This window comes from Myotis nattereri (assembly GCF_964212035.1).
Source record: "Myotis nattereri genome assembly, chromosome: 8".
In the NCBI taxonomy this organism is placed as follows: domain Eukaryota; kingdom Metazoa; phylum Chordata; class Mammalia; order Chiroptera; family Vespertilionidae; genus Myotis; species Myotis nattereri.
The window spans coordinates 37,937,983-37,949,982 of NC_138083.1; the positions used below are offsets into that span (position 1 = coordinate 37,937,983).

At 42.5% G+C, this 12,000-nt stretch overlaps 1 protein-coding gene across 5 annotated transcripts in view; it reads right to left on the reverse strand.

The window, feature by feature from the left end:
* NDRG3 (NDRG family member 3) overlaps nucleotides 1–12,000 on the reverse strand; it is an 83,381-nt gene that overhangs the window by 25,295 nt on the left and 46,086 nt on the right. For all 5 annotated transcript variants that reach the window (XM_081097084.1, XM_081097082.1, XM_081097086.1 and 2 more), the window contains exons 8-9: nucleotides 10,694–10,780; nucleotides 7,177–7,233 (exon numbers count right to left, since the gene is read on the reverse strand). In XM_081097084.1, coding sequence (XP_080953210.1) covers nucleotides 7,177–7,233; nucleotides 10,694–10,780 — 144 coding nt within the window. The remainder of the gene's footprint in view (nucleotides 1–7,176; nucleotides 7,234–10,693; nucleotides 10,781–12,000) is intronic.

Sequence of the window (12,000 nt, forward strand, 5' to 3'; positions counted from 1 at the left end):
TACCATGCTGAAAACAGGAGGGTTTAGTGAAAGTTTAAAGCCTGAATGTTGAGGCCCTGTCTTTTTCTGCATTTGGGTGCAAAAATACTAATGTGTCAGGTGTGCAATCTCAAAGTTTATCTGAGAAATCTGATTAATCCTGCAGAAAAGATCTAAAGGTATCGACATCAAGTTGGAATTTGGGATTTTCTCGCTGTTTCTGGGCTATGCGGTTCTTTCCGGGCTACACTGTAGCAATTTGAGTTTTGAGCATCTCCTTCTGCTTGAACTCTTTGGGGACAGAATCTAGGAGGAATTTCAGGCTGTGACTAGACTTCCAGTGGACACACCAAAGAAGCTTAACTCACCCTTGACCCCAGAGTTTTCACAGGTGCCTGGTGAAGAAGATTCAGCTGGCACTCAAGCTGTCTCAGAAGTACTAGCAAAGAAACTTAGTAACTTATCTCTCAACCCTAGTACCAAATTCCCTTCCCTTCCACCAAAATGTTCACCCAAAAAGCAGGACAGAGAAAAAAACTTAAAGGGGTCTGGACTGGGGGCTGAGTCAAGTCATGCTCTACAAGAGGAGACAGGGAGTGAGGATTGTGGCAAGTGTTTGGAAAGAAAGGATGCAAAGGCTGATTAAAGTTATGACATACCACACCATGTGTCTGTTTAAAAAAACCCCAGAGGAGAGGGAACTTGAGATTCAATCAAGAAGCCAAAGATCTACATGAAGCTGTAGTTATTGCCTATTACATGGAGAGCCTTCTGATATTATCATTGAGAATTATGATTTAGCTATAAACTTTATTGTTTATTATTTGAGTTGTAACAAATTTTTGGATGTGCTATTTCAATTTTTAGTAGCAAATGTGTGTATAGGGCATCTTATTAAAATTTGAGGCATATCTGAGACAGTAAGAAAAACAAATAAATAAAGGTATTGACATTAGGGTTCCCCAAGGAAATGGCCCAGTCTGATCACCCACAGTGATAAGCCTCACCTGCAAACAGGCCGTTTAATAATCCACCCTTACTAAATGTGGACAGCCAGCCAATGGGATCAGTAGCCATTTGGGAAAAGCACCTGTGACAGTTAATCAATTTCTGGTTTCTCAACCTCAGATCTCCAATTCTTCGTAATACAGAAGATAGGCTGCATAAACACTTTCCCTCTGCCAGTCCTTTTTAAAAAATTTAGCACAGGCGAAACCAGTTTGGCTCAGTGGATAGAGCATCGGCCTGCGGACTGAAGGGTCCCGGGTTCGATTCCGGTCAAGGGCATGTACCTGGGTTGCGGGCACATCCCCAGTAGGAGATGTGCAGGAGGCGGCTGATCGATGTTTCTCTCTCATCTGACTCTCTATCTCTCTCCCTTCCTCTCTGTAAAAAATCAATAAAATTAAAAAAAAAAATTAGCACAGGAGCCAGTAGCTTAAGGTGTCAGGAACCTTCACAGACCAGCTGTAGTCACACCCTCAGTCCACACTCTCCCCACCCAACTGCAGTTTCTGTATAGCAGCTCAGATCTTATTTTAGACAAATGTCTCCCCCATATGGTAAGTGGCTCTAGGGACCAGTTATGGTCCTCATTCTCTGGCAAAACCATGCCTCCTTCAAAGAAGCATGACTTTCCAGCTTGGTGGTGGAGGCTCAACTAAGTCAGTTCCTTCAGTGTCCACGCTCCCTGAGCCTAGAAGTAGCAGCTACTTTTAGATCCTTTGGAGTCTTCTTTTACCCCTCTGAGAAATTAACCATCTTTTAGTAGTTAACAATATTTTATTTAAATTTTCTTTGCTCAAAGTATGTGCTTGCTGTCTCCTAACCAAACCTCATTAGAAAGAGCCCGCAGGATGGAAAGTGTGACCTGAAGACTGCTGAGGTGTCACCAGGAAACTCTGACTTATGTAATAAATTAAAAACAAAAGGGCCAGACCCTGGAAAGGAAGTGCTTTCCTCCCATTGTCACCTTGCAGTGTCCCTCCCATGTCCTTTATTGATAAATTTTAACACCATCAACTGGTAAAGAAGAAATGCTGGACAGAAAAAGAATGCAGTCATGTCTCAGCACTGAATAATATTTACATAGGATGACAGTGTAAATACTAGAAATTGATCTAATCCAAGTTATGTTACATTGGGAGGATGGAATGGTGGAAATACAAATGTGTGTCACGGGGCCAAGTAAGTAGGAGAGAAAAATCATCTTTCATAATGGAATGCCAAAAGAAAATGCCTATAGCTAAAAACTCAACAAGTGGAAATATATGCATATTTAAAGAGGTAGGCAAAGGAATTGAGTGCATATATCCAACAAGAGATGTATGAGATTGTTCATAGCAGCTTTTTATTCATTACTAACAACACACCCCAAACAAAACTAGACATAGCCCAAATGTTCATAGGAACGTTTGTGGTACTAAAACACAATGGACTGCTACACAGTAATAAAAAGAATTACTGACATACAGAATGGCATGGATGAATCTCAAAGACAATATATTAAAGAAGAAGACAGATCCAGACTAGTGTACAATGTGATTCCATTCACATTACACATTGCGGACGGATCACAAGAATTCTTTAAAAAGATATTAGCTTGTAAGAACATGTAATAAATAACTTCAAAATGCAATGGGTATTTAATTTTAAAGCGTGCCTTTAACATATATGTAAAACATTTTTTGTACTCATTCAATAGAAACTTATCTGGTCACTGGGTAAAGCTAGCAATAAAACTACTGGTCCACAATTGCCTGTTAAATTCAAGAACAGGCAAACTAACCTTTAGAGCTAACAGGATAGTGAATAACTTGTTTGGGGAGGGGTATTAGTGAGTAGGAAAAGGTAATAGAGAACTTTTTGGGATGATGAAAATATTTTATATCTTGATTTGGTGGTGGTTACATAAGAGTATCCTATAGCCCTCGCCAGTTTGGCTCACAGGATAGTGTTGGCCTAGGGACTGAAGGGACCCAGGTTCGATTCAGGTCACAGGCACCAAAAAAAAAAAAAAAAAAAAAAAAAAAGAGTATCCTATCTAATAAGAGAAACATGGTAATTAGCCGTAACTTTGCTACCCTTCCCATTGGCTAATCAGGGTGATATGCAAATTAACTGCCAACCAAGATGGCGGCTGGCAGCCAGGCAACTGATGTGAACAGGAGGCTTGCTTGCTCCAGTGACGGAGGAAGCCAGGTTCCCTGCCTGCCGCTGCTGGGCTCTGAGCTGCTCTCTAAGAAACATTGTTACAAATATAGAAGCTAAACAAAACCCCAGAAACCTGCTTTCAGCCGGCTGGGATCTCAGAGCTGGAGTTGCAACAAAGTTTCAAATACAGAAGGTAAACAAAGCCAGAAACCTGCTTTCAGCAGCCGAGTCTCACAGCTAAAGCCGGCTCTCAGCTCCAGTGACAGCCATAGAAGGTAAATAAATCCCAGAATAAAAAAAAAAAAAAAAGGATAAAAGGGGAGGCTGGGAGCTTCAGTCACCTGCCAGCCAGAAAATGGCCCTCAGCCCCTCACCCAGACTGGCCAGGCACCCCAGTGGGGAAACCCCACTCTGAAGGGTGTGGGACCAGCTGCAAACAGCCATCATCCCCTCACCCAGGCTGGCCAGGCACCCCAGTGTGGACCCCCACCCTGATCCAGGACACCCTTCAGGGCAAACCAGCCGGCCCCCACCGGTGCACCAGGCCTCTATCCTATATAGTAAAAAGGTAATATGCCTCCCAGCACCAGGATCAGCGGAGCAGCGAGGCCTCCTGGCCCCTGGAGCAGCGTGACAGGGGGCAGCGCCCAAACCCCCTGATCGCCCTGTGGCTCTGTATGTGACAGGGGGCGGGGCCACAACCTCCCTATCCGCCCTGCTCTGTTCGTGACAGGGGAATGCGCCCCAAACCCCTGATCAGCCCTGCTCTGTGCCTGACAGGGGGGAGCTCCCCAACCCCCCCAATGGGCCCTCTCTGTGTGTGACGGGGTGGAGCCACAACCTCCCCATGGGCCCTGCCCTGAGTGTGACGGGGGGAGTGCCCCAACCTCCCAATTGGCCCTACCCTGAGTGTGACTGAGGGTGGCATCACAACCTCCTGATCGGCCCTGCTCTGTGCGTGACAGGGGGGAGCTGCCCAACCCCCTGATCAGCCCTGCTCTGTGCGTGACAGGGGGGAGCTCTCCAACCCCCTGATCGGCCCTGCTCTGTGTGTGACAGGGTACAGAGCCCCAATCCCCCTGATGGGCCCTGCTCTGTGCGTGACAGGGGGCAGCGCTCCAACCCCCTGATAGGCCGGCTCTGTATGTGACAGGGTTGGCACCACAACCCCCTGATCCGCCCTGCTCTGTGCGTGACAGGGGGTGGCGCCACAACCTCCCCATCGACCCTGCCTTGAGTGTGACAGGGGGCGGCGCCCCAACCCCCCAATCGGCCCTACCCTGAGCATGACTGAGGGTGGCATCGCAACCTCCTGATCCGCCCTGCTCTGTGCATGACAGGGGGCGGCACACCAACTCCCCAATTGGTCCTGCTCTGAGCCCGACCAGGAGCTGCGGGGCAGGCACTAGGGATTGGGTCTGCCCTCTGCCACCCGGGAGTGGGCCTAAGCCAGCAGGTCGTTATCTCCCGAGAGGTCCCAGACTGTGAGAGGGCACAAGTGGGGCTGAGGGACACGCCACCCCACGCCAGTGCACAAATTTTTGTGCACCGGGCCTCTAGTCCTATGTAATAAAAGTCTAATATGTTAAGTGTCCAGTCATCTGGTCCTCTGTTCAACCAATCAAAGCATAATATGCTTTGATGTTGTCAGGCTGCTCAACTGCTTGCTATGATGTGCACTGACCACCAGGGGGCAGACAGTCAATCAGTCACTATGACATGCACTGACCACTAGGGGGCAGATACTCTGATTGGTAGGTTAGCTATGCTGCCAGAGATCGGGACTGAGCGAGATGGGCTGGACACGCCCTGGAGCACTCCCATGGTGGTCCCTCCTCGGCCCCGATTGTGCACCAGTGGGGTCCCTTGGCCTGGCCTGCATCCTATCTCAATCTGGGACCCCTTGGGAGATGTCAGAGAGCCAGTTTCGGCTGGATCCCGGAGGCCAGGCGGAGGGACTCCACTGGTGCATAAATTTGTGCACTGGGCCTCTAGTATGTATATAAGTCAATGAGATGTACTTATGATTTTTTCCCTTTATGTAAATTATACTTCAACTAAAAAGAAAGCGATATGGAGGCAAAGCCTAAAACAGCCAAAAGAATCTAAGAAGCAGGAAATAGAATGGATGGCAGATCCATTGTAATAAACTCTGTAGAACTTCTCTACCCTAAAAGATATGTAAATTTGTAACTTTGATAAAATATAATCTAAATAGCAGAAAGTCCAGCCGGTGTGGCACAGTGATTGAGTGTGAACCCATGCAGTCAGAGCACATGCCCAAGTTTCAGGCTTAATCTCCAGTACGGGGCATGCAGGAAGCAGTGATAGATTTTTCGATCTCTCTATCCCTCTTCCTTCCTCTCCCTCTAAAATCCATAAAAACATATTTTAAAAAATAAAAAGATTATTAACTTTGGAGTTAATCTGACCTGGATTCAAACCACTTCTATCTGGATAATAGTGGCAAGTTATGTTCCCTCTCTGGCCTTCAGTTTCTCCACCTTAAAATAAATCTAATAGAACTATGTGAAAAATAACTGAGTTTGTACCTTAAAGTACTTATCAAAGTGCTTTACACATAATGAGTACTCAGTAATGCTAGTTTTCTCCCCATCTACCATTTTCCTTCCAACACAGAGACTACAGTTGAGAGTACATTACTCTTATTTTTTCTCATTTCCCCATTCCAGATACCTGTTTTCCAACCTATTGCTCTTTAATCCCTCACTCCTTCCTAGGTCACCTGTGATACTGGGATTTATAATAAGAAACATATTATTGGTCTACATTCTGTCCCTGGCACAGAGCTCCCAAAGCCCTAGGAATTTCAGAAGTAAAAAGAGCAAGTAATGTGTATTGTTATGTTAATAAAGTGACTAGGAAAGCCCCTAAATAATTTCTGGATGGGGGCTGGTTGCCAGGGAAACCAATCTAGTGAACTTTTAGTCTCACCCCCTGACCTATGGGGAGAGAGGTAGGGACTAGAGATCGAGCTCCATAGATAATGACAAATGATTTAATCAAATACAACTGCAATGAAGCCTTCATAAAACCTTAAAAAAACAAGGTTCAAAGAGCTTCCAGGTTTGTGAACATGTGCAGGTTCTGAGAGAGTGGCGAGTTCTGAAGAAGGTATGGAATTTCCACTTACCATGCCCCATGCATTTCTTCCACCTGACTATACCTGAGTTATATATATCCTTTAAAAATAAACCAGTAACCAAGAAACTAAAATATTTCTCTGAGTTCTGTGAGCTGCCCTAACAAATTAATTGAACTCAAGGAGGGGTTGTTGGAGCCTATGACCTATAGCTGGTCCATCAAAAGCATGGGGGACAACCTAGACTTGTGTCTGGTGTCTGCAGTAGGGGTGAAGAGGGGCGGTAGTGCAGTCTTGCAGGACTGATCCCTTAACCTGTGAGATCTGACGATATCTCCAGGCAGATAGTGTCATAATTAAGTTGAATTGCTGGTGGTGTAGAAAACACACACACTGTAATTGCTGTCAGAATTGTATTTTTCAATTCACTTCTCTCTCTGAAAAGAGAACTGGGACCCCTTTCTCTGTTATTCATGTAATTTCCTCTGGAGACTTCAGTTTCCTCACCAGTAAAACATGGGAATTGAACAAGACAACCTCTAAGGTTCTTTTAGCATTAACATTTCTAGGTTTCTTTTTTCTCTGAAATTCCTATTTCTGTGAAGCCTTTCCCAGACCTACTTATGGCTCTAAAGATGTTTGGTGAGGCACGTGATGTTGTCAAACATTTACAGATGGCATGCTGCTTACAGGGAACAAGTGTGTGGGAGGGTGAGAGGGCTGCCTTCACTCATCTCTCTCCAAATGCCAAGAGCCATGTGGCACTGAGTTACCTTTTTCTTAAAACTGGACTTTCCTGGGTCACATGTATCTCACACTGCACTGGAAGTGTCACCACTAGGATCAGGTGAATTCTAAGCCACCCCTTCTTTCCTGAGGTAAACCCCCTCTTCGCATGCAAGCCAATAAACATAGCTCTCCTACCTGGAATAGGCACTTACCTGCCCAAAGTGATGAGCCAAAATAATGTCCACAACATTGGTTGTCAAGCCTGAGATCTAAAAAGAAAAATCTGTGTCAAAGGTGTAAGTATATGAACAAATTTATCAAGCTGTCCACTTAAAATCAGTGCAATGTACTGTATATATATTATTCTCTAACAAACAAAACCACAACTCAGTGTCACATATTTTCTTTAAAATATGTTGGGTTTTTTTATTTTTAGAGAGAGAAAGAAGGAGAGGGAGAGAGAGATAGAAACATAAATGATGAGAAAAAATAATTGACCAGCTACCTCCTGTATGCCCCCTATTGGGGATTGAACGCAGAATCCGGGCGTGTGCTCTGACTGGGAATCAAACCAGCAATCTCTTGGTTCCTGGGTTGATGCTCAACTACTGAGCCACACCAGCCAGGCTCACATATTTTTCATGAGATGGTGCTTTCAATACACATGAAAACAAGAAACAAGTCAGGAAAAAATGAAGTGTCTTCCAGAGTAATAATATAATCTTATTTGAAGTTAGCAGCTGGAAGAAATGGGGCCATAACTTCTTTGAAAACTTAAGACCAAGAAGCCACAGCTATTAGTTACTTCATTCCTGCCTGTACTTTTGTATTTACACTGGGTTTATGGATAATAAAAATCGACTTACAACCACTCTCAAGCCATCCAAGAGACAGAAACAAATTTCTTTCTTTCAGTTTTTGTTTGTCTTCATTTCAGGGAGTGAGAGGAAACTGCTACGTTTAATGAATATTCTTGCAGTTTCAACATTTTTCTCCTAATTTTTTCCACTTCAAAACGATACTTATCCCTTTTATCTGTCTGGTTGTTGTTGAGATTGTTTATATTTGTAAGGTCATTAGCATATCCTGTAGCTTCCTATCTCTAAAAGATATTAGATAGAATTCTATCTAGATAGCAAATACCTTCATTTTTCAGATAGCTAACATGACAATGCACACATCTTTAGCACAGGTTAAACTATTTGGGTTCACTGAAGAGAGTGACTCATTCATTAATTTCACTCATGAAAAGAGTGAAAACGTGCTCTAGTCAATTTGGCTCAGTGGAGAGAGCGTCAACTTGAAAGGTCCCGGGTTCAATTCCAGTCATGCATGTACCTCGGTTGCAGGTTCCCTGGCCCTGGTCAGGAGGCAACCAATCAATGTGTCTTTCTCACATTGATGTTTCTCTCTGTCTCGCCCTCTCCCTTCCACTCTCTCTAAAAAATCATTGGAAAAATATCCTTGGGTGAGGATTAACAACAACGAGTGAAAATGTAAACTACAGATTGGGAGAAGAGATTTACATGCACCCAGCAAAGGATCCATATGCAAGAAATATGCAAGAAACTCTCATAGATCAATAGGAAAAAGATCAGCAACCCAATTTAATAAAAAAAAAAGTAAAGATTTGAATAGTCACATCATAAAATGATATTCAAATGGCCAGTAAATTTTAAAAAAGGTGTTTGACATCATGGGCCCTTAGGGAAATACAAATTAACACCCAGTTTTGCCCTGGCCACATGGTTCAGTTGATTGGAGTGTCGTCCTGTACACCAAAAAGGTTGCGGGTTGGATTCCTGGTCAAGGCACATACCCAGGTTGCGTGCTGGATCTCCGGTTGAAGCGCATATGAGGGGCAACCCATCAATGTTTCTCTCTCACATTGATGTGTGTCTCTCTCTTTCAAATCAATAAGCATATTCTCAGGTTAGGATTAAAAAAGACAAAACTACCCCCCTCCCAAAAAAACAACAGTTTTATTTATCCATAAGCACAGCTTAAAATTTAATAGATGCTGCAATTAAAAACTGTTTAATAATGAAAGCTATTTTGCTTCTGGATATCATATAAAAACAAATTAATATTACAAATAAAACTGCCCATCTTTTATAAAAATTAAAAGGACTATCCTCAATATGCCAAGATTTCGGGTTCAATCCCTGTTCAGGGCACACACAGGAATCAACCAATGAATGCATAAATACATGGAAAACCAAGTCAATGTTTCTCTCTATCTCTCTCTGTGAAATCAATCAATAAGTTAATAAATAAATAAATAAACTATCAAATGTTGGGGAATGTGTGGAAAAGTGAACTTTCATGCATTACTGATATGTAAATTGGCCAAATACTTTGGAACATTGGCAGTTATCTACTAAAACTAAACAGACAATTGCCCTATGACCCAGCAATTCCACTCCTAGATACAGATCCAAATGAAATGAATATGTATGAAAAAGGAGACATATGTAATACCCTTTGTAATACTTTAAGCAATAAAACAATTAAAAAAAAAAAGAAATGAAATGAATATGTATGTCCATGAAAGACAGATAAAAGAATGTGTACAGGAGCTTTATTAATAGTAACCACATAACAATTCACACAACAGACTTCTAAACAACAATTAAAAGAACTGCTACATACAACATAAATGAGACCAACAATAATGAATTTAAAAAACTAGATACATGCCGAGACCGGTTTGGCTCAGTGGATGGAGCGTCGGCCTGCGGACTGGGGGGTCCCGGGTTCGATTCCGGTCAAGGGCATGTGCCTGGGTTGCGGGCACGTCCCCAGTGGGAGATGTGCAGGGGGCAGCTGATCGATGTTTCTCTCTCATCGATGTTTCTGGCTCTCTGTCTCTCTCCCTTCCTCTCTGTGAAGGATCAATAGAATATATTTAAAAAAAAAAAAAAAAAAAAAAAAAAAAAAAAAAAAAACTAGATACAGCCCTAACCGGTTTGGCTCAGTGGACAGAGCATCAGCCTTCAGACTCTAGGGTCCCAGGTTCGATTCCAGTCAAGGGCATGTACCTTGGTGGCGGGCACATCCCCAGTAGGGGGTGTGTAGGAGGCAGCTGATCGATGTTTCTAACTCTCTATCCCTCTCCCTTCCTCTCTGTAAAAAAAATCAATAAAAATATATTTAAAAAATAATTTAAAAAAACTAGATACAAAGGAATACATTATTTTATTATTATTATATGAAGTCTAAAAATAGATAAAGCCTGCCTGGCTGGTGTGGTTCAGTGGTTGAGCATCAGGAGGCAACCACAGGTTTGAGCCTGTGAACCAGTGGGGTCACAGTTCAATTCCTGGTCCAGGCACAGGCCTTGGTTGCAGGCTTGATCCCCAGTACAGGTTGTGCAGGAGACAGCTGATCAATGATTCTCTCTCATCACTGATGTTTCTCTCTCTCTCTGTTCCTCTCTGATATCAATAAAAATATGTTTAAAAAAAAAGAATAGATAAAGCCAATCTATGGTGATAGAAGTCAAATTAATAGTTATTCTGGGAAAAGAGAGGAAACATTAAGAACAGAGCTGGAATTATTCTGCATACTGATTGGGTGTGATTACAAATGTAAATATTTATCAAGTTGTGTATTTAAAACTTCTTGCCCTTAACTGTATATCCCTCAATGAAAAAATAAAAATAAAACAGGTAAGTCATTTTGAGAAGGGACCAAGAGATAAGCCAACAGATACCATTTGGTGCTTACTTTGGAAGCTGCCCAGTCAATCCAGCCTTTAGCACAAGGGTCAACGTTAATGAGCACAAGGCCTTCCACAAGCTCTGGATAACTGAGCTGAAAAAGACGACAAAGACAATAGTATGAAAGTTCCACTCCCAGCATTCTTCCAAAAATAATGGAGCACGGTTAATTAATTTTTATTATGCCTTAATGCAGATTTGAAAGTAAGACTTCAGAGAGGTATAAGGGAGGCTATTCAGAAAAATAGCTCTTTAAATCTGGCTTAGCACCTGGAAAACCAGTTTCTTAAATTGCTGTCAAATAATCTTGCCCTGCAAGGATCTACGGGAGAGACATAGATTTCTACATCAGAAGAAGGCACTCGGTATCTCTGCAGTTGATTAGCTCATGGTAGGTCTTCCCTGCTGGGGGAAGTGCCCTTGGAACTACTTGGCATAAGGGGCTGATGAGGCTTAAACTGGCTATTTCACATTCTTATAAAGGGTGTCCCAAAATTCATGCAAGAAGTAATTTTGATAGAAAACACAGGTTTATAATTAAAAATTGTAAATTTTTTTATTGATTCATAAAGTATACAGTATAGGGTTATGTATGGAATAGCATATTGGGTAAATGGCCTCCACAGCTTTGCTGGCACACACGCACTCTTTTGTTGAAATTTTCCATGATCAAAATGCGGCTGCTCAGGCAATAACAGTTAATGGTGCTCGCTATTGCGACATGATAATCCAGTTTTTTGTGCCTAAATTGCAAGATATGGATGTGGATGACATGTGGTTTCAATAAGACGGTGCCACATGCCATACAGCCCGAGAAACAATTACTACATGAGTCATTTCCTGGTCATGTAATTTCCCGTTTTGCTGATCAGAATTGGCCGCCCGGATCATGCGATTTAACGCCATTGGACTTTTTTTCTTTGGGTTTTTTTGAAGTCTAAGGTTTAAGCCAACAAAGCCACGACCACCCACGCCTTGAAGGAGGAAATTGAGTGCTGTATCAATGAAATTCAGCCACATTTATGCAAAACGGTCATGGAAAATTTCAACAAAAGAGTGCGTATGTGCCAGCAAAGCTGTGGAGGCCATTTACCTGATATGCTATTCCATACATAACCCTATACTGTATACTTTATGAATAAAAAATTTACAATTTTTAATTATAAACCTGTGTCTTCTATCAAAATTACTTCTTGTGTGAATTTTGGGACACCCTTTACCTTTATTCCCAATAGGGGCTTCTTAAGGTGTTTTTTTAAAACACATGAATAGTTGATATACCATCCCCAGAAGATTGTCCTCTCAACTAGGAGG